The 21814-nt window shown below is 43.1% G+C and overlaps 2 protein-coding genes and 1 pseudogene across 4 annotated transcripts; 2 read left to right on the top strand and 1 right to left on the bottom strand.

The window, feature by feature from the left end:
- The window catches only part of LOC126991295 (anaphase-promoting complex subunit 1-like), a 31185-nt pseudogene extending 27667 nt beyond the window's left edge, over positions 1–3518 (top strand).
- Positions 3519–8375, top strand: LOC126991282 (RNA-binding motif protein, X-linked-like-3). The gene is made up of 3 exons (XM_050850052.1): positions 3519–3598; positions 4248–4765; positions 8212–8375. The coding sequence occupies exons 1-3, from the start codon at positions 3519–3521 to the stop codon at positions 8343–8345; spliced, it is 732 nt and encodes a 243-aa protein (XP_050706009.1). The 3' UTR covers positions 8346–8375.
- Positions 8376–13551: 5176 nt separating this feature from the next.
- On the bottom strand, positions 13552–21466 carry LOC126991294 (polyamine deacetylase HDAC10-like). Of its 3 annotated transcripts, none has more exons than XR_007745377.1 (6): positions 20638–21466; positions 20343–20516; positions 19727–19870; positions 17788–17982; positions 14369–14488; positions 13552–13806 (listed from the first exon to the last, which is right to left on the bottom strand). XR_007745377.1 is itself a non-coding variant. In XM_050850073.1 (6 exons), the coding sequence occupies exons 1-6, from the start codon at positions 20716–20718 to the stop codon at positions 13779–13781; spliced, it is 720 nt and encodes a 239-aa protein (XP_050706030.1). In that variant the 5' UTR covers positions 20719–21466; the 3' UTR covers positions 13552–13778. The 3 variants fall into 3 exon arrangements, 2 of the variants coding, with proteins under 2 accessions (XP_050706030.1, XP_050706031.1); XM_050850073.1 differs by having other exon boundaries at positions 19727–19848; XM_050850074.1 differs by lacking the exon at positions 20638–21466 and having other exon boundaries at positions 20343–20530.
- Between the last annotated feature and the right edge of the window lie 348 nt (positions 21467–21814).

Here is a 21814-nt window from a genome sequence, read left to right as displayed (position 1 = left end):
CCATTATATAACTCAGGAAAGTAAAGTAGATTTTACATATAAACTGAGCAATATAAACTGGAATGAACTTTTTCCTTCTCAAGATGTTAATATAAACTGTAATATTTTTATCAAGAGATCACAAGAAATCTACGATGCAAGTTTCCCATTAAAAACAAAGTATGTATCTGAAAAAAAGACTTCATAATCCTTGGATTTCTCAAGCTGTAGTTAACTCCATCAGACACAAAAATAACTTATATACAGACTTTAAAATTGGAGCTGTTACGGAAACTTACTACAAAGAATATCACAATATTTTAAATAGAGTAATAAAAAAAAGCTGAACAATCATATTATATGAATATTTTCACACACTTTAAAAGCAACACAAGAATAATATGGAATGCTTTAAACAAACTTAAAAACATCTATAAGAACACCTTCCAAAATCCAATTAACTACAAAAACAAATTGTTATCAAATCCACTAGAAATTTCAGAAGCACTTAATGAATATTATACAAACATTGCTCCCAAGCTAGACCTCAAGATACCTCCATCCACTACTGAGCCCTTAAACTATTTACAAGGCAACTATCCATCACCTGTGATGGCTCCCACTGTATACCCACAAGATGCCATTAATGTCATAAACTCTTTGAAAGACAAAAAATGCAACTTGTTTGAAATTCCTGTATCACTCATTAAATCCAACAAAGAGCAAATGGCAATTCCAATATCAATTCTTTTTAACCAGTCTATCGCCACTGGTAAATTCCCACAATGTTGTAAACGCTATTATTATACCCATATACAAAAAAAGGCTTTAAATTTGATATTGGTAATTACAGACCAATTTCATTGCCAAATATATTTTCAAAAAATTTTGAAAAATTAATGAAAAAGTACTTAACAAATTTTCTTGAAGCTAAATCTATCCTTAAGGTGAACAATTCGGTTTCCATCTAGGCTTAAGGACCTTTGATGCCTTGAACACTTTTACTGAGAAAATTTACTATAGTTTGGATTCACATTACTCTCTGTTAAGCATTTACGTTGATTTTTCGCAGGCCTTTGATACCGTCAGACATGATATCGTTACAAAAATTAAATCATTATGGGATACGTGGTATTATACTTCACTGGTTCAAAGATTACCTAACCAATAGAACCCAATCTACTAAATTTATTCATCAAAGTTCTGAACCTTTAACTATCAACTATGGGGTTCCACAAGGCAGTGTGTTTGGTCCAATATTATTCCTTCTTTATATAAATGATCTAACCAACACATTTTCCAATATCAGAACAATTTTATTTGCTGATGACTCCACCTTGTACATCACTGGCTCTGACCCTCCTGATATGATTCACACCGTAAACAATGACCTGGATAACTTTGATGAATGGTTCTAAGCAACAGACTGACAGTTAATCTAAGCAAGATATTTTACATGCTCTTTACCAACAAGACTATAAAAACATTACCACCTTTAATTTATCAAAATAACCTAATTAAAAAAGTCACAACATAAACTTCTAGGTATAAGAGATGAATCACTAACATTTAAATCACATATATCAGAGCTCTGCATCAAAATATCAAGAAGAGTATATCTCTTATATCAAATGAAAGATCTTATGCCCAAGCATGTGGCTGAGTGGTAGTGTGCCGGCATCGCGTTTGGGAGATCCAGGAGGGGCGTCGTTTCGAATCCTGGCTGGTACACAGCTGGGATTTTTCAGTCACCGCCGAGTGGCCTAAGACTACCCACATGCTGCCCTGAAGACCACCTATCAACCCGGATTCTAGATAACCTCTCCAAGGTGAGGCTCTAAGATGAGCTCTAGGGGGCAGTATAAGCCAATGCAAGATGGCGCCACTATAAACACTCACCTGTGCCACAACGGGCTGGGCCGACCATCAGGACCCACCAGTGAGCAAGCCTAACGGTGCAATAGGCTGCAATGTAATATTTTTTTTTTTTTTTACTGCTCATGTCCTTCCTCATCTTTTTTCTGCACCCCAGTCTGGTGTAACACATGCCCCACATACCTCTCTTTCCCCAGTCTGGGGCGTAACACAGCCCCATACCTTATATAGCTGCCCTTATTCAGATTACAAAAGAAGAGATCGTTTTTTTTTTTACAGGGGGCTTTTTGATCACACCCAAGAAATTTTTTTTTACGAACAGGGGCTTTTTGGATCACACCCAAGGAATTTTTAATTTAAAGAGGAAAGCATATTAAAAATATTTGACATAGATAAGATTCATATTGCAATCTACATGTACAAATTAATTCATAGTGGCAATGTAACCTCTCATCCACAACACAACTATCCCACCCACACACGAGGAAACCTCAGCACACCTCTACATCATCCGTCACTCTTTCAACACTCACTGTGCCACTCTGGACCGACACTTTGGAATTCAGTTCCTGACCACATGAAAACATTACCCACACGAAGCTCATTTAAAAAACAATTAAAAAAGCACATAATAGAACAGTACTGAATACTATATGTACTTATATTTTGTCCTTACTTTTTCCTCCTTTATTCCCTTCTTTTTATTAACCATATATAAATACTCCAGATTATTATTATTATTATTATTATTATTATTATTATTATTATTATTATTATTATTATTATTATTATCTTTAGTAGTAGCAGTAGTAGTAGTAGTAGTAGTAGTATAAATATTATTATTAATATTTTTATTATTAGTATTAGTATTAGTATTATAAAATATTATTATTAATATTTTATTATTATTATTATTATTATTATTATTATTATTATTATTATTATTATAAAATATTATTATTAATATTTTTATTATTATTATTATTATTATTATTATTATTATTATTATTATTATTATTATTATTATTATTATTATTATTATCCTTATTATTATTATTATGTCTGGTGAAAATGTTTTATAAAACCTATGTTTTTATATATATATATATATATATATATCTATATATATATATATATATATATATATATATATATATATATATATATATATATATATATATATATATATATATATATATATATATATATATATATATATATATATATATATATATATATATATATATATATATATATATATATATATATATATATATATATATATATATATATATATATATATATATATATATATAACTCCTTCACACATGCTTTTCACATGCCTAGGTACTAGGTTGGTTGGGGAGCTGCTGGCTTTCCTTTAGTATTTACTTGTTTTACGTTACCTGCCTTATCTACATATCCTGTTTTGCCCCAAAAGCTTTGCTTCCTAACGGATGCTTATGTAAATAATTAATACAAAACTTTTCAATGATGTGTTTAGGCATATTAAAGTGTTTCAAGTGTTTCCTCTCTCTCTCTCAGGACATGAATGAACCCTCAAACCTCTGGTCCAGGAGTCACCACGGCTGTCACCAGAACAACTTGGAGCGTCCGCCCTTCCTGCCGCCAGTGGTCGGAGACTCTTCTGCCACACGGTCTGCATGTCGGCAAGGCACTACATCGGACTCCACTACAGCCTCCACAACCTCTACGGACTGTCAGAGACGAGTGCCACCAATGCGTAAGTCTATGATGCTCACAGTTTTAGGTGCAGGGAGGAATATGCTGACAGTAAGTTTGTGGTATGCATTCAGTATGGGCACAGTACATTAGTGATGTGCTTGCAATAAGATTGTGGTGTGCATTTATTATCGTTACAGTGTATTAGTGATATACCCAAGTCATAGGCAAGAGGAAATACAGATGAAGGAAGGCTGTTTTTCTTTCAGAGTTTACCAGCCAAAGGGATGAAAGAATGAAGATGCTGGTTGACCCTTGCACAAGGGATTAGGATAGCATAGGGATGAGCTAGAGTAGAAGGTCTTGTACTGATACAGATGAAGGAAGGCAAGGCTGTTTTTTCAGAGTTTACATGCCTTTAAAAGGGATGAAAGAATAAAGATGCTGCCTTGTTGACTCTTGCATAAGGGATAAGGATGAGCCAAAGTAGAAATTTACCAGCCAAAGGGATGAAAGAATGAAGATGCTGGCTGGCTGACTCTTGCATAAGGGATTAGGGCAGCATAGGGATGAACCAGTGTTTGAAATTATGGATGGTAGGGGTTGAGGCATGCAGCTACCAAGTTCAGGAGTGCCCGCCAGTCCTCTTTCTTATAACATACCAATACTTGTTTATTATTACTATCAATATGGCCATTACTTGTTGCCAGAGCCCTGCAGGGTGTGGGAGCCAGGCGGCCGTTCATCACTTCCCTCTCGTCCTTCCCCGGCCAGGGCCACTATGTGGGCCACTGGACGGACCACTACGGGGCCCACTGGACGGACCACTACGGGGGCCACTGGACAGACCACTACGGGGGCCACTGGACAGACCACTACAGGGGCCACTGGACGGACCACTACGGGGGCCACTGGACGGACCACTACAGGGGCCACTGGACGGACCACTACGGGGGCCACTGGACGGACCACTACGGGGGCCACTGGACGGACCACTACGGGGGCCACTGGACGGACCACTACGGGGGCCACTGGACGGACCACTACGGGGGCCACTGGACGGACCACTACGGGGGCCACTGGACGGACCACTACGGGGGCCACTGGACAGACCACTATGGGGGCCACTGGACGGACCACTACGGGGGCCACTGGACGGACCACTATGGGGGCCACTGGACGGGCCACGTGTGCTCCCACTGCTTCAACATGTGGCACTCCACCGCAGGTCAGTGCTGCTGGAATTTATTTATCAATTTATCTATTTATTTTGTATTTTTTATTATTATTATTATTATTATTATTATTATTATTATTATTATTATTATTATTATTATTATTGTTATTATTATTATTATTATTATTATTATTATTATTATTATTATTATTATTATTATTATTATTTTATTTATTTATTTATTTATTTTCCTTTTTTTTTCTACATCCTGGCCTACAGCTGGTAGGCTTTCTTTAGGGGCCTGGTGGTCAGCCAGAGCCCGTCATGGCGCAGGGCAGGCGAGTGTTTACAGTGATGCCATCTATTCTGAACGGGCAATGGGCCACGTTATTTATTTACTTATTTTTTTTTTTTTTTTTTTTTTGGCGTTGTTGCCTATTGCGCCGGTAGGCATCTTCCCGGTGGGGGCTGATGGTCGCCCCAAGGCTTCTTCCAGGTGGGGCCTGATGGTCGGCCCAGCCCGTTCTGGCGCAGGCGAGTGTTTATAGTGGCGCCATCTTGCATTGGCTCATGCTGCCCCCCGGAACTCGTTCTTGATTCGCTTGGACGGCTTCCTCTAGAGTCCGGGTTGATGGGTGGTCTTCAGGACAGCATGTGGGTAGTTTTAAGCCACTCGGCGGTGACTGAAAAATCCGAGTGGTAGCGTGAGGATTCGAACCCGCGTCGTCCATCACGCGGCGAATGTGGGTCCAGTACGCTATCACTTCGGCCACCGCCTACCCTAAATTTAGAGATTCCAGCACCCAAACACACACGTGACGTGACTTTTATAGGAGTTGTGGGCCTTTCTGTGGGTAGTTTTGTGACCCTGGTGGTAGTTTGACAAGGCTTCTGTGCCATGAACTCTAATAACCACCCCTGAGAATGCATTTTACCTCTCTCTTTGCCTTAAGAAATAGCTGGTGTGTGAGGGTCAGTAGTGTGTAAGAATCCCAGGCAAAGCATTCCCTTGCCAAGTTTATTCTTTGGTGACATGCAGCTGTGCCCTCTCCTCTACAGCAAACACCCTTGCTCTGTCCTTATCTCAAGTTCTTACCTGAAAACTTCTCATCCCATCTCTCAAAAACAATGTCTTCTTCTGGCACCTTGGCCCAGCCTGCCACACGACTATTGTCCACTCAGGAAGGGACGGTCCACCACACAGCCTGATATCATGAGGACACTGTGAAGAGAACACTTGATATAACATGAGTGCTTTGATGTATGGCAGAATTGTTGCAATTTTTAAAGGCTGAATTTAGGTTAACTTTTACATGGATGATATATTTTTGGAGTTCATATTATCAATTTTTCGCATTCTCTTTCTCCTCCTCTTCTTCCTCCTCTTCTTCCTCCACCTCCTCCTCCATGTGCATACGGATTTTCACTCCAGTGTAATTGTGTGTGTGTGTGTGTGTGTGTGTGTGTGTGTGTGTGTGTGTGTATGTGAGAGAGAGAGAGAGAGAGAGAGAGAGAGAGAGAGAGAGAGAGAGAGAGAGAGAGAGAGAGAGAGAGAGAGAGAGAGAGAGAGAGAGAGAGAGATATTCTATGCCATCAACACCCAAAATGAGGCGCTGTAAGTCAGCCTATGGTCCTAAGCATATCAGGCTCCCACTGTTACTATTCCCCAAGGCCACAGAGAAGGCTAACCGTGTTTTCCTGGGTGGTGTTTTCCCGTTCAGGGTGCAGAAGCCGTGTCAAACTATCAGCAGCACCACCCTGCATCTCTGTTTGTCTGTACCTCTGTGTCCTTGTCTTCCTAACAGGCTCCCACTGCGCCTATTTCCCAAGCCCACAGGAAGAGTAACTGGGTTGTCTTGGGTGTTTTCTCCTTCAAGGCACAGAAGCCATGCAAAACTACCGCCAGGCTCAGGAAACCGCCCATGGAAACCCCAACAACCTCTGCGAGAACATTTTGAAATCAATGGAGCAAGCCTGTGAGGAGTTTGACAATATGGACCTTAACTTCACCATCTGCCAACTTGACGCAGCCATTCACGCAACTTTTCCCTATACTTTACAATACTCAGCTGCTGCACTCTTCCACATGAAGCATTTACAGTCTGTCCTAAATCATCTTCCTAAGTTCCTGTCACCACACTCAAATTCTTCCCTTCCTGTGCTGTCTTCTGTGCCTTCATTTCATAGTCACTGCTGTTCAGAACTTGCTAACAGCTGCTTCCTTCCTGCCTTCTGCAGTGCCCAAGGCTTTCTGCTCAAGCTCATTCCTCTGCTATTTAACTTCCTAATGCCTGAGTTAACCAAAATCATCACTTTTTTCCATCCCTTTCCCTGGTAAACTCTGAAATACTTGTCCTTCCTTATTTCTGCATTTTGTCCTGACTGCCATTTGCTTCACTCAGTCCTCTCTAAGTCACTGCCATCACACTCATTCTTCTTTAATTCCTATCTTCTATTCCTTAATTTCATAGTCACTGCTGTTCTGAACTTGCTAATAGCTGCCTCCCTCCAGCCTCCTGCAGTGCCCGAGGCTCTCTGCTCAAGCTCATTCCTCTGCTGGCATGGCAAACTTTTAACTGCTCCTGCTACAGTCAGTATGTTTAGTTTCTCTGTTAGTGTAAGTATCCTAAAACAAATTAATGGGAAGAGAACTTTGTGGAGGCAAGGAATATAAGTTAAAAAGCTGCCAATGTTTTTTGTGTGCATTAACCGACACCTTTTAGTAAGGAAAAACTTTGATTTTGCCAGTACACACACACACACACACACACACACACCACCTTCTTCCTCCTCCCTACCAATTTAACAGAGGCAGGAAATAACATAGAAGCTGCCAATGATTTTTTTATTTTATTATTAATCAACATCTTTTAGTAAGGAAGAGCTTCACTTTCTCCAGTGCTCCTGTCACCTTTTTCCTCCCCTCAGAACACTTCAGAAATATGTCAGGGCCAAGAAATAGTAGGAACCTGCCAGCATCAGAAATATGTCAGGGCCAAGAAATAGTAGGAACCTGCCAGCATCAGAAATATGTCAGGGGCAAGAAATAGTAGGAACCTGCCAGCATCAGAAATATGTCAGGGGCAAGAAATAGTTAAGAACCGGCCAGCATTTTTTAGTTGGTATAAATGACATCTATTGGTGAGGAAGAGCTGTGATTTTGCCACTCCTTCCCTTCTTTCCTCCTTCTCTCCTGTTCCCTTCTTTCCCTCTGCCCCTTCTCCCCTCCCTCCTCCCAGACCCTCCAGGAATCATTCAACAAAGGCCAGAAATAGTTAGGAAGCTGGCCGCAGTGTTTTTAGTTGCTCTAAATGACATCTTATGGTGAGGCAGAGCTGTGCCTTTGCTGTTACTCATACTCCTTTTTCCTCCTCTCAGACCCTCCAGGAATTTAATGAAGGCAAAAAATAGCAAAGAGGCTGCCAGTATTTAGTTCATATTAAGTGACATCTTTAGTGAGGAAGAACTTTGATTGATTTCCTTTTTCCTCCCCTCAGATCCCTCCAGTAGGCTGAGAAGAAGCTCCAGAGCCTGGCCCCGGAGATGGAGGGGCAGCGGCGGGCTAGGAAGCCCTCCGGCTCTGAGACGTGTGGCGCCACAACCAACAACTCCACGTGCAGGGCGGGCTTAGAGAAAGGCTTTACACAGACCCTAGATAATGCTCTTGGTCTTGTTCCTCTTCTTGTTCTTCTTCTTCTTCCTCTTTACCTTAGTCATGCTGCATTATGAATCATGTTAATTAATATATCTTCTTCTTTTCCTTAGTCATGCTGCATTATGAATCATGTTAATTAATATATCTTCTTCTTTACCTTAGTCATGCTGCGTTATGAATCATGTTAATTAATATATCTTCTTCTTTACCTTAGTCATGCTGCGTTATGAATCATGTTCATATCAGACATGGGGTAATCGTAATCAATTACAATCGATTACAGTTTTTCAAGTAATCTTAATCGATTACCCTCTTATTTTTTTAAGTAATCGTAATCATAATCGAATACATTATGAAAGTACAACTGTAATCGTGATTACTTTTGTGATTACATTAGCAAAGTTTAGTTAATAGTTTCTCGTACAGCAAGTGTGTGCTCTAAATATCTGTAGTAATTCAACCAGTTAAATATTCAGCATGTGTGAAATTTGCAAGTTCACCTTACAGTCCTTCCTGTGATCATGATTGTAATCACGATTAATACATCATGTAATCGTAATAGTACTTGATTACACCTAATTTTATTGTAATTATAATCGTAAGTGTGAAAGTATGTCATAATCGTAATCAATTACATAACATAAGTAATCGCCCCATGTCTGGTTAATATACAGTAAAATCTTGCTAACTTCTCTTATCTCCTCCTTACCCTCCTCCCTTCCCCTCTCCCCTCCCTCCCCCAACACATTCATATACATTTCATTACACATTTCTCATACACATTCATATACATTTCATTACACATTTCTCCTCCTCCCTGGCCTGAGCACCTCACCACAGAGCTGTCCAAGATGCCTCACGTCCAAGAAGTCCCAGGTTTACAAGTGGAAGGGCCTGCTCAAGGAACTCCGCTGCTCCCTCCTGGACGGAAGGAACCAGGAGATGGAGAGGAGGTGAGGGAATAATGTAGGCTCCGGTATTTTAATTTTTCAGCTTATTCAAAGAGTTGGCAGTTTTGAGGTTTTATGGTGCCAGGCATGCCTTCCCTTATCACTAATTCCTCCTCCTCCTCCTCCTGGCCCTTGTCACTTGCCTGTTACAGTGTGGAGAGGGAGGGAATACATGAGGGAGGCATTGAAAGGGAGAATTAAGATGTGATGAGGGAATGCTATCAATTCCATTCATTTCTTCATAATTGTAATTGCTTTCAGTGTTGTTTTAATGCATATGTAGTGCAGCGACTAGGCCTGACGGGCAAGCCTCCCATAACCCACTCAGCCAGCGGGGTACCTCTTTGGCCGACTGGTAAGGTAGTGGTTCTCCTGTCACGCTGGTCACGGGTTCAATCCCGGGCAGCCGACAAAACCCTCTCCTTGTCTTGATTAATGTCTCGTGTTTCAATACACGCAGAGGACGTGTGGGACCGGGAGTAGTAGAAAAGAGAGAAAAATCTCAGCCTTAAACATATAACAGGGAGGCAGGACGAGGCGGCAGAACTATAGTGCTAGAAGGCAGGGAATGTATCAGGGAGGCAGGGACACACAGTTTTCTTATTTTTAGTATACGAATACTAATTCAACTTAACTTCTTCCATGGAATGAGATGAAGACGAAGAAGAAAAAGAAGAGGAAGAAGACTTAGGAACAAAGGTAAAAAATAGCACATAATCTCTTTTTTATTCATTTTTTCTCCTTATTTTTTTTCTTTTCTTCCATCTTTTCATCATCATTTCTTCCTTCTCCTCCTCTTTCAATTTTTCTTTCTCTGCTCCTCCTCCTCTGCTCCCTTCCTTCCCTCCTCTCTCCTCCTCCTGTCCACTCTACAGGTTCTTGGTGACTGTCATTGTTGTCAAAATACGTCTGTTAGTGTTATTAAAACCCGTCCCTGGGCTGGGGCTAGAGTCTGTTCAGCTGCCCTGGCCTCTACTGGAAGGTCTGGGAACACTAGAGGGCTTGGAAGGGGCTGTTCTGGGGCTGAAAACATGTCGCATTGGCCCTGTAAATGTGGGGTCTGTTTAGGGAATTACTGTGTGTGTGTGTGTGTGTGTGTTAAGGCCTCAGGGGCGGCTGGGGGAGTGATTCGGCCAGTGTCCTGTTCTTTATTTCCTTTTCTTAATATTGTTTTTTTTCTGTTTTTCTTTCCTTAACTTTTTTATGTTACTTTCCTTGTTTTCTTTCCCTAACCTGTTATTTTCCTCTTTACTTTTGTTTTCCTCTTTTCTTAATATTTCTTGTCATTATTTCATGTCTTCTTGCTGCTGGTCTTCCCCTTTCTCCTCCACTTCTCCATTTTATCTCCTCCTCTCCAGTTCTTCTCCTCCCTTTCACCTCCCTCCTAAGGTCGGAAGCATTTGCCCCGCACATCAGCTGTTCCCAAAGGCCAAAAAGGAGGTCAGTCGGGTCATAAGGAGTGTTCTTTTAGGTTCACGGTGCAGAAGATAGATTATGACCTCCTCCTCCATCTCTCCTCCTTTCTCATATCTCCTTCCCTTCTTTCTTCTTCTCTTCCTTCCTCTCACAATATTCTTCATTCTCCATCCTTCCTTTCTTCTCTTCTCCCCCTCCCTTTCCCTTGCCTCCTTCCTCTCCCTCCCTCCTCCTCTTCCTTCCTTTCCCTTCTCTCTATCCCTCTTCCTCCTTCTTGGGTCTAATGATAATAACAATGATAATAATAATAGTAATATATATTTTTAATTTATTTTTATTGAGCATTCTTACATTATTTTAATATTACACACACACACACACACACACACACACACACACACACACACACACACACACACACACACACCAGGATAAATGGGAGAGAAATAGGGGAGAAAAATGACAACTGTAGCAAGAAGTGGAGAGATGGAGTGCTAGTGAGAGGGAATGAGGAGATAAATAAACTGTAATGAATGGGAGCGTGGGAGGGAGAGCAGAAGTGAATAGTGCAAGAATATAGATGAGTCTAGGGCGGCCAGATGCACAGGGAGGTGAGGTCAGGAAGAGAGCAGCGAAGGGCAGAGTTATGAAGGGGAGAAGTGTGAGCACGGAGGCCAAGAGGGGATCAAGAAACAGCTTTAGCCAAGTACTGTACATGGCACGCAGCAGAGCAAGGGGGAATACATGCAGTGGAAAGGTGTTATACAAGAGGTGTGTGTGGTGTGTCAGGACGAGGCAGAATGATGAGAATGAAGCGTGAATGAGTGGTTTGGTGTGGGTGTGGCAGCGAAAGGAGTGGAGGGTGCTGCGCCCAGATGGTTTGGACACGTGATGAGAATGGGTTTGTGAAGAGAGTGTATGAGGGAAGGCTTGAGGGAGGGGCTGTCAGGGAAAGTGAGAAGAAGAAGAAGGAGGAGGAGGAGTAGCAGACTGCATGGGTATATAAGTGAAGATTTAAGGAGATAGAAGAAGAGGAATTGAAGAGCGAGAGTGCCAGAACAGGGACAGATGGAGGCACTTCTGAGATAGAGACACACACACACTGACTAACTACTGAGGAAATGTAGTAGTAGTAGTAGTAGAAGTAGTAGAAAGAGAGAAAGAATAAGGAGAAGGAAGAGAAAGAGACAGAAGGCTGTGCTCTCTCTCTCTCTCTCTCTCTCTCTCTCTCTCTCTCTCTCTCTCTCTCTCTCTCTCTCTCTCTCTCTCTCTCTCTCTCTCTCTCTCTCTCTCTCTCTCTCTCTCTCTCTCTCTCAGGATCCACAGGATGACCCCCACAGTATGTTGACAACCCCCACAGACACATGCCTCCACAGACACATATATGGGTCCCCCCCCCCCCCTCTTTCTCTTTCTCTCTCTCTAGAGCTAAATCATTCTCATTATTTTTATTATTTCTCTTCCTATCAGAACCCCGACAGAGAAGAAGCAAAAGATGAAGATGAAAGAAGAAGTGAAGAAGAGAAGGAAGAACGAAGGGAAGTCTGTCTTTCAATAATAATAATAAAATATATGTTGAAAAAAATCAGTTTAAATTCTGTCCATATAACATACACACACACACACACATATACCCTCTCCTCCTCTTCCTTCTCTTATTTTCTTCTTCTTCTGCTTCTTTCTGCAATTCATTAATACATATTACTATCCAAATCTAGAACAGGAGGAGGAAGAAGAGGGAGGCATGGAGGGAAGGAGAGAGAGAGAACAGAGTGGACCAAGGGAGATAGAGTGAGGGAGGAGAGAGAAGAGAAAGGGAAGTAAAGAGTGGTGGAGAGAAAAAGAAGGGAAAAGGTGGATAAAGAAGGGAGAGTGGGAGGGAGAGAAAGAGAGAGGGAGGAGGAGGGGAGGGAGGGAAGGAAAGAGAAGCGACTCAAACATAAGGAGAGATTTGGCAGAGGAGGAGGTATAAATCCTGGAGGGGAGAGGAGGAGGAGGAATGGGTGTGGAATGTAATGAAGGAGGAGAGGAGAGGGAAAGGGAGGAAGAAAGGAGAGAGAAAGGAGAGGGAAAGGGAGGAAGAAAGGAAGGGGGAGGAGAATGAAGAAGAGATATTATGAGAAAAAACTAATATAAATCAAAATAAACCTTCTATTCCTTCTATTATCTCCTGCTAATCACCAAGGCTATTATACTGATGCTAGATGTAGACAACCTCTCCCTGACTCTGCTCCAGGGAGGCAAGGAGCAGTGTGAGGGCAGTAAAGAAAGTAACCTTGCCCAGGGTCAGGCACCACAAGGACTCAAACCACAAGAAAAGACTGCAAAACATAGAGAGGATAATGTGTTTTGCTTCTTACTGTCTGACAACAACAATAACTATTGCCACTGAGAACTGAAGAAATGTTTTGAGATATCTAATAACTAATACATGTCCAATATATAGTTCTGGAAATGAGGCAGCTTTCTATATTATGTGCTGACAACACTACCTGCACAGAACACACCAGCAGGACATGAGGGATAACTTTCACCAGTCCTGCCCCTTAACCCCTTGAATGTGGATTTCTTACAAGAAGACCTCACCAAGCTACAGCAATGGAACAAAAAATATCTGCTACAATTCACTGAACAAAAATGTAAAGTCCTGCACCTTGGGAGGGGATATCCAGCACACCAATACCACATGGGAAACACTCCACTATCACCACAGAGGCAGAGAAAGACCTGGGAGTGTATGTTACCAGGCTACCAGTGAAGGCCAAATCCGTGCCAATTGCAGTGGTCGGATTAAAGACCCCCACACTCACCTTGAAGCAGAGTGCCGGCCAGAAGCGGCTGTGGGTACGGATGACGTCATTGATGGTCTGCACGGCACTCTTGTTGGGCACCAGCTGGGGCTCAAGGGGGGGGCACCGGATCCCCCAGCAAGGCCTTGGCACACAGCGTCATGCAGCAGCTGATGGTGGTGAGGTTGAAGCTGCCCTCCAGTGCCAGAACCATGTGGCCCTCGGCCAGGCCAGACAGAAGGGCCATCATATGTTCAAAGCAATCGGGACTCACGCAGCAACCTGGGAGTGTGTGTGAGGCTGTTACTTTAGGTATGAGATGCATGGAGGGAGGAATAAGGGAGGAGGAAGAGAAAGGGAGTCCTTTAATATGGAATGCAATGGTTAGGGTGTGTTACTTTAGGTATGAGATGCATGAAGGGAGGAATGGGGGTGAGGAAGAGGAAGGGAGTTCTTCACTATGGAATGCAATGGTCTGAGATGACAATACACCAGGATACAATATAAGGAGACTACAAAATGCTTCATTGCATACACATGGCAGCCCCTGAAGATGTGTTATTAAGGCAGATAAAAATAAATAAATAAATAAATAAAAAAAGCAAAAAGAACAATAGAGAAATTTTGGATAAGAAAGAACACTAAAGGAATAAAGAGAGGAAAACAAGAAACCCAAACAGTGAAGGAGTGCACCAGGGAGTGCTGTTATGAAGCCAAAACTCCCGACCATGAACTGAAAATATAATTATGGAGAGAGAACTGAACTGAACTGAACAGATAGTGACAGAAAAAGAGAAAGAGGCAGCAGCAGGTAGTCATACAGATAGTGACACCATCCACCAACCTCAAAGTGGGTCCCCGCACCAACATCAAGGCTGGCAGTGACCAGGACCAGCTGTGGGTTGAACTGGTAGGCCACGGGCAGCACCACCTGAGTGAAAGCCTCTGCGTCACCCATGCCACTCTGAAACAACACAAGAAAAACACTGTGGCTTTAGTAAACACGACTTCTTCCTCCTGAACTGTGGCTGGGAGGAAGGACAGTGGACGATGAAATACCAGAGCTGAGGACCATAACTGATTCTTGCATTGGGAGCTTGGATAGCAGGGTGAACCTTCATGTGCTGGACAGGGCTGTGTGGATCTAGACATTGATCACTGGGAATCATAACAGGAAAAGAAAAAAGTGTCAGGTAATTGTGAATGAATGAAAATGCAATACTTCGGCACCAGTGTGGGGAGAAAAATACTCAGAGGACTTAGCACTCGAGGGTTAATTTTCTGATTTGTAGCTGGGAGGAAAGACACAGGGTGGTGAAATAGCTGAATCAAGGGTTTATCTCTCTCTCTTTCTCTCTATGCCAGCCTAGTTTCCTTTTTATCATTCCTTCTTTCCTTAAATTTCCTTGGACTCTTCCCTTCTTTCTCCATTTAATTATTCCTCTTTCTCCTCCTCCTTCCTACCATCTTTCCAGGCCTCCTTTTCCTTCCTTCCTTTCTTTCCAAGTGAGGGCTGGAGCATTATTTCAAGTTGGTTAACATGTGTTTGAATAGGTATTTAGAACAATCAAGACACCTCTCCTTCTGAAACTGATCTCTCTTTTGGCCACTTAGGCAATTATGGATAAGTAAAATATTGTGCCAAAATTGTTCCTGGTCCATGTAATGTGTCTATGTATTTTTGGGGGGAGAAAGGACGGACTCTATCTACTTTACCTCCCTTTAACACAACCTTGGTGATGCTGTTGTTATGTCCATTTATTCTGTTTGTCTCACAGTAAGCAAACTGCATTGCATTTCTTTCCTCTCCCTCTTCCTTCTCTCCCTTTTCCTGAATGGTTCCTGTCTCTTGAGGGAAACAACCTCTCTCAAAATAGCTGTTCATTTATTTGGGAAAAAACAAACTCTGGGCACCTGGCTCATAGTTGTCATCATCTGATTAACCTTAAAAGATGCAGCATTGAAAGACTCCATCTGACATCTTCACTACCAGGTCAATGAATACAGTACAGATAAACTTATCAATTCATGAAAGGTAATGTAGCAAATGTCAGGAGATAACTGGGAGTACCTACCTATCACACTATCACACTATCTATCTCTCTAGCTAGCTATCTAGGCATAGTATTTGGACATGAAGAGCTCTCAGGTCAAAGGCAGGTCCGGTGAGGGTCAGAGAGTAGGACATGAAGCAAGCGACCAGTGAGCAGCATTCTCAAGCTGCAACAATGTCTGTGTAAAAGTAATTCCAAAAAAGGGTCAAGGGAAACTTGGTCCCATGAAGGTGCAGCACACTTGTTAACCCCTTGGCTGCAGATTTCCAGCCAGAAGACAGACCTCACCAAGCTACAGGAGTGGAACGAAAATGTCTGCTACAATTCAATGAGGAAAAATGTAAAGTCCTGCACCCTGAGAGGGGATATCCAGCACACCAATACCACATGGGAAACACTCCACTATCCACCACAGGGGCAGAAAAAGACCTGGGACTGTATGTTACCAGGCTACCAGTGAAGGGATATCCAGCACACTAATACCACATGGGAAACACTCCACTATCCACCACAGAGGCAGAGAAAGTCCTGGGAGTGTATGTTACCAGGCTAACAGTGAAGGGATATCCAGCACACTAATACCACATGGGAAACACTCCACTATCCACCACAGAGGCAGAGAAAGTCCTGGGAGTGTATGTTACCAGGCTACCAGTGAAGGGATATCCAGCACACTAATACCACATGGGAAACACTCCACTATCCACCACAGAGGCAGAGAAAGACATGGGAGTGTATGTTACCAGGCTAACAGTGAAAGCCAAATCCGTGCCAGTCGCAGCAGACAGGCTAATATGTGAAATGTTCAACAAATAAATAGGAATCAAATATGAGGACACAGAGTCAAAGGAATCCAGTCATATGTAAAAAGACCCATTTTACTTATGAAAATTTAGTAGACTGAACATTCTAACACAGGGAAAACAAGAAAATTTTTACCTCTCCCTCCCTACTGGAAAGATTCTACGAGCAAACCATTTTGTGACCATTACTCAACATCTGGAAGGGTAAAGTGTGACCAGGTGCAAAAAATGTCAAACGCCTCCGCCCTTCACATCAACTATTTCCTGAGGCCAAAAAGGAGACCAGTCGGGCTCTGATGCATGTGTTTTTTAGGTTCACAGTACAGAGGAAGGGTCAAACCACCACCAGGGCCATAAAACTACTCCTGGAAATGCCCACAACTATCATGAACGCCTTGTCAAACAGGTGACCTTGGGTTCGGAAATGTTTAAGAATGCGACCCCTAGACTGGTAGAGGGTGACCAGGGGTAAAATAAATACACTGATCATGCACAAGAGGAAAGAAACAAGATATTTTCATCACTTACCTCAAAGGTAAAACAACAAAGTGTCTGCATCTACTACACACCTTGGACCTACACTGGCCCTGTATTCTCAAACCTTTGGGCACCCAAGTACACATATTTAACAGGGCTTCCATAGGCGTTGTGGGCATTACTAGGGGCAGTGTACTGTACCTGGTGGTGGTGTGGCTCTTCTTCTGTACCATGAATGTGAAAAAACCCTCATGAAAACCCAATTAACCCCCTGACTGAGGATTTCCTACCAGAAGACCTCACCAAGCTACAGGATTGGAACAAAAGGTGGCTGCTACAATTCAATGAAGAAAAATGTAAAGTCCTGCACCTTGGGAGGGAATATCCAGCACATCAGTACCACATGGGAAGCCAGGCTACCAGTGAAGGACAAATCCGTGCCAATCGCAGCGGACAGGCTAGTCTTTTTTGGCCTTTGGAAACAGTTGACGTGGTGGGAGGTGGAAGCATTGAGAATACAGACACTGGTGGAGACTAAAAGCTGACTAGTGTGCTAAAAAAATCTAGCGTTGACACAGGCACACACACTAAAAAAGGTCCTGCTCACCACCATCCTTTCCCCTGAGAAGAGGAGACAGAATGACCCACTTTGGTGAGACTCATGCTTTTGGGAGTCAGTAAGTTATGTCTTCACGCATGCGGCAAAAAGTCAATTCCTGCTATACTTTTATTGGTACAGAGAAGAGCAATGAAAAAAAATGTCCTCGAAACACTTTTTTGATTTATGTGGTTTCATTGATTTAGGTATTTATAGACTGATTTTTTTTTTTTTATTATTATTATTTATGTGTGTGTGTGTGTGTGTGTGTGTGTGTGTGTGTGTGTGTGTGTGTGTGTGTGTGTCTCGTCAGCAGAGATATGGCCCTCACCTTGTTGCAGCAAATGTTAATGTTGTAGCCTTGGCCAGGTCCCGTCCCCACTCGTCGTAGTTTGGGTCCTCAGAGGATGGCAAGAAGAGGCCGTGGTGGTGGCAGTGGAGGGACACGTACAGCACCCTCGGCTCGGCCACAAACAAATGCTGGATGCCGCTGCCGAGGTGCACATCCTGGTCCACCACCAGCACCCTGCAAGCCAGAGATGGTGTTGGGAGTACAGTAGAATGCATACACACACACACACACACACACACACACACACACGTGTAGGTGAGATGTGAAAAAGTTTAGCTTCCCAAAGCATTGAGCTATGGAATAGACTGGAGGAGGAGGTGGTTTGTGCAAGAAACATTCATGATTTTAAGGAAAAGTTGGATAAGAGAGGATATGGAGACGGGACAGCGTGAGCGTAGCTCTTTTCCCGTACGTCACAACTAGGTATATACAACTAGGTAAATACACACAGACGGGACCACACGAGCGTAAAGCCCAGGTCCTGTAAAACTACAACTAGGTAAATACACACCCACATTCACACCACACACCCACATGCACACACTCACACACACACACAAACACATAACAATAAATCAAGGTGGACGGAAGAAACTAGTGGAGTCCCCCAAGGATCGGTGTTGGCTCCGATTATGTTTGCAATATATATAAGCGACATGACAGAAGAGGTGACAAGCTATATGAATATGTTTGCTGATGATGCTAAACTAATGAGGGTGGCTAATGAAGAAGACTGTGTAGCCCTGAGCCAAGATCTCGACAGAATAAACAAATGGTCACAAAAATGTGAAATGACATTCAGTACAGAGAAGTGTAGTGCGATGGAGTTTGGTAAGAGCAGTAGACGAATATCGGGGAGCTACTCTCTGAGTAATGAAAGAATCATGAAAAAAACAGATGAAAAAGATCTGGGAGTGACCATAACAGACAAGTTATCCTTTGGAAAACATATAAATCAGATAACTGGGGAAACATACAATCTTCTTAGAAACATAGAAGTAGCATTTACATATTTAGATGAAGAAATGGTGAAGAAACTAATAACATCGATGATACGTCCAAGACTGGAATATGCAGCATTAGTGTGGTCACCTAGATTGAAGAAAGAAATTAGAAAGTTGGAAAGAATACAAAGAGCAGCGACCAAACTACCGGAAACTCTGAGAGAACATACTTATGAAGAAAGACTGGAGAAATTGGGACTAACAACACTGGAGAGCAGAAGAGAGAGAGGGGACCTAATAGCATTGTACAGGATACAAGAGGGATTGGAGAAATTGGACAGGGAAGACCTAGTGGTACGTGATAGGAGTGTGACAAATAATAAGCAGTGGATAATAAGCATTATGGAAACAGGACAGCACGGGCCTAGTACGGCTCTTTTCCTGTATTTCACAACTAGGTAAATACACACCCACACACACACACTCACTCACACCCACACCCACATATACACACAGTCACACCAACACACAAACACATTCACACACACACACACACACACACACACACACACACACACACACACACAGGACAATAAAGAAAGGGAGAGAGAAGGAGGAAAATGATAAAAGGAGATGAGAGATTTTTGATAAAGGAAGGAGAGATGGGATAAAGGAAAGAAGGAATATAAATAGATGATGCCAGATAGATAAAAGGAAGATGATAAAGGAAGGAGATGGGAGAGAGGGAGTGAAGAATAGAGAGATAGATAAGACCAAAGAGATTACAGATAAAAGAGGGAAGGAGAGATGGAAGAGAAGGAGGAATAAGAGAGACAGGTGATGCAAAACAGACTCAGGATAAAGGAAGGAGAGGATGAGAAATAGGTGATGTGAAGGAAATATTTGACAAAGGAGTGATAACGATGAAAATAAAAGGCAGAGTTAATGTGGTGCCAGGGCCAAGCAGCGCCCACCTTGGCATCCCAGCCTGTTGGCGGCGACGGCCACGTTGTTGTAGAAGCAGAGGCCGTGGGGGCGGTCCGGCTCGGCGTGGTGGCCGGGGGACGGATGATGCCCACGCCGGCCCTGGCTCGGCCTGCAAACACCTCGTCCACGACCTTCAAGGAAAGAGATTGTATCATTCCTACATTGTTTTCCTCCTCTTTCATTACTGTCAATTCCAAATGCATTCTTGAGGGTAGTATATTATGATTAGAAAAAGAGTACATATAAGTGTGTGTATAAAAAGTATAGAATGCAGAATTAAAAAAAGATTACAGGCTTTTACTATAATTTTTTCCTTCTCCTTTTCCTCCTCCTCCTTATCCTCTTCTTCCTCCAATTTTAATACAGCATTATTTTCTATTACAGGCTTATACTCTATTTTTTCTCCTCCTTTTCCTTCCTCCTCCTCCTCCAATCTAAAGACCCAACCATGAGCAGAGACTAGAGGAGTGACTCAATGCCATTCCTTTTCATCTCCTGTCTCACACACCTCCTCCTCCTCCTCCTCCTCCTTTCTCTACCATCGTGAACACAACATTACTCTCTCCTACATGCACTTATGGTACTTCTTTCTCCCCCTCGTACCTGCAGCAGTGAGCCGGCCGAGAGCAGAGCACAGACATTGGTGGCGGGGTGGAGGTAGACAGACTTGTAGTTCTCCTGAATGGTCTGCAGCTCCTCCTCCCCCTGGGCCTGGAGGCTGAACATGAAGGCCACATGTTCCTGGCTGTGTGTGAGCTCCACCTCCTCTCCCTGGACCTGAAAGCTGAACATGAAGGCCACGTGGTCCTGGCTGTGGCTCCACCTCTCCCCTGACCCTGGCTGGGCTGAGGCCCGTGTGTTCTGTGCTGTGTGTGAGCTCCACCTCCTCTCCCTGGACCTGAAAGCTGAACATGAAGGCCACATGTTCCTGGCTGTGTGTGAGCTCCACCTCCTCTCCCTGGACCTGAAAGCTGAACATGAAGGCCACGTGTTCCTGGCTGTGTGTGAGCTCCACCTCTTCACGCTGGGCCTGGAGGCTGTGCAAGGATGGAGAGAGGGAGGGAGAAAAGGGTTAGATTAAGATTAGACTCTTTCTTTATTAATATCTCTTCGGCATCATCTGTATATCTCTCTATTTCTCATTTCCTCTCTCCCATCTCTCCTTCCTTTATCCAGAATCTTTCTTCCTCTTCCAACTCTCCTTCCTCAATCCTAATTCCAACAATGAGAACAACTTCTTTGCCTCAACTCAACCCAACTGATCCTACTGGCTGACACTGCATCATGTTTATAAAGCAGGTCCAAGGAATAGAGAGAGCTGCATACCCTCTGTGCATTACTATGGGTGGCTATACAGGTGTTAGCCAGTGCAGGTGCCTTCCCTTTCCTTTCCTTCCCTCCCTCTCTTCCATTTTTTCCTTTCTCCTCTTCCTTCCCTCTCCCTCTCCCTCTTTCTCCCCCTCCCCTTCCTCCCTACATACCTTCCCTCCTCAGCTGCAGCAGTTTCTCACCAATCCTCTCCCTGAGCTGCTGGTCTGTGGTGTCAGGAGCTGCATGGTGTCTCTGGTCTGGAGGCGTAAGGGCCAGACACCCACCAGGCCTTGGAAGGAGAGGCTCGGGGTGAAGGTGCTGGGGTCAGCCTCACCCCGCACCTCCTGCTGGCATAAGGACCCCTGGTACTGGAAGCAGCGCCAGTGTGCCCGCTGGACATACACCAGGCTCAGCAGTGTCTCCTGAAGGTTGGGGAGGACAGGGAAGGGAGAAGAAGGTCAATGTTGAGAAAAAGAGCAGGTTAACTATAGGAAAAAGACATTGTTTCTGAGATCCAAGAAAGGGCATCAAGGAAAAATAAGACAATGCTATAGGCCCAAACAGCTTCCTCTTAATGAGCAGACATGGATAGGGAAAATAAAATAGACAGCGACAGTAAAGGAAGGAGAATAATACAATATTAAAACAAAACAGTTCAATAAATCCTGCATCAGAGATAAGGCAGACAAAGAGATAGATGAATGGATATAGACAGACTGAGATAGATAGATAGATAAAGACAGATATAAGCAGAGATAGATAGA

Source organism: Eriocheir sinensis, unplaced genomic scaffold (assembly GCF_024679095.1).
Source record: "Eriocheir sinensis breed Jianghai 21 unplaced genomic scaffold, ASM2467909v1 Scaffold257, whole genome shotgun sequence".
Lineage (NCBI taxonomy): Eukaryota > Metazoa > Arthropoda > Malacostraca > Decapoda > Varunidae > Eriocheir > Eriocheir sinensis.
The sequence above is the reverse complement of the archived record's forward strand: the minus strand, read 5'-3'. Positions and strand labels throughout refer to the sequence as shown.

What these genes read in the sequence shown, in the direction of transcription:
- LOC126991282 (XM_050850052.1), top strand. Translation starts at nt 3,519, where the DNA reads ATGTCGGCAAGGCACTACATCGGACTCCACTACAGCCTCCACAACCTC. An exon ending in GAGACGAGTGCCACCAATGC is followed by an intron (nt 3,599 to 4,247) that starts GTAAGTCTATGA and finishes ACTTGTTGCCAG; the next exon opens with AGCCCTGCAGGGTGTGGGAG. An exon ending in CATGTGGCACTCCACCGCAG is followed by an intron (nt 4,766 to 8,211) that starts GTCAGTGCTGCT and finishes TCCTCCCCTCAG; the next exon opens with ATCCCTCCAGTAGGCTGAGA.
- LOC126991294 (XM_050850073.1), bottom strand. Translation starts at nt 20,718, where the DNA reads ATGTTCAGCTTTCAGGTCCAGGGAGAGGAGGTGGAGCTCACACACAGC. An exon ending in CGGCCGGCTCACTGCTGCAG is followed by an intron (nt 19,849 to 20,342) that starts GTACGAGGGGGA and finishes AGGTGTTTGCAG; the next exon opens with GCCGAGCCAGGGCCGGCGTG. An exon ending in GTGCGGGGACCCACTTTGAG is followed by an intron (nt 13,807 to 14,368) that starts GTTGGTGGATGG and finishes ACACACTCCCAG; the next exon opens with GTTGCTGCGTGAGTCCCGAT.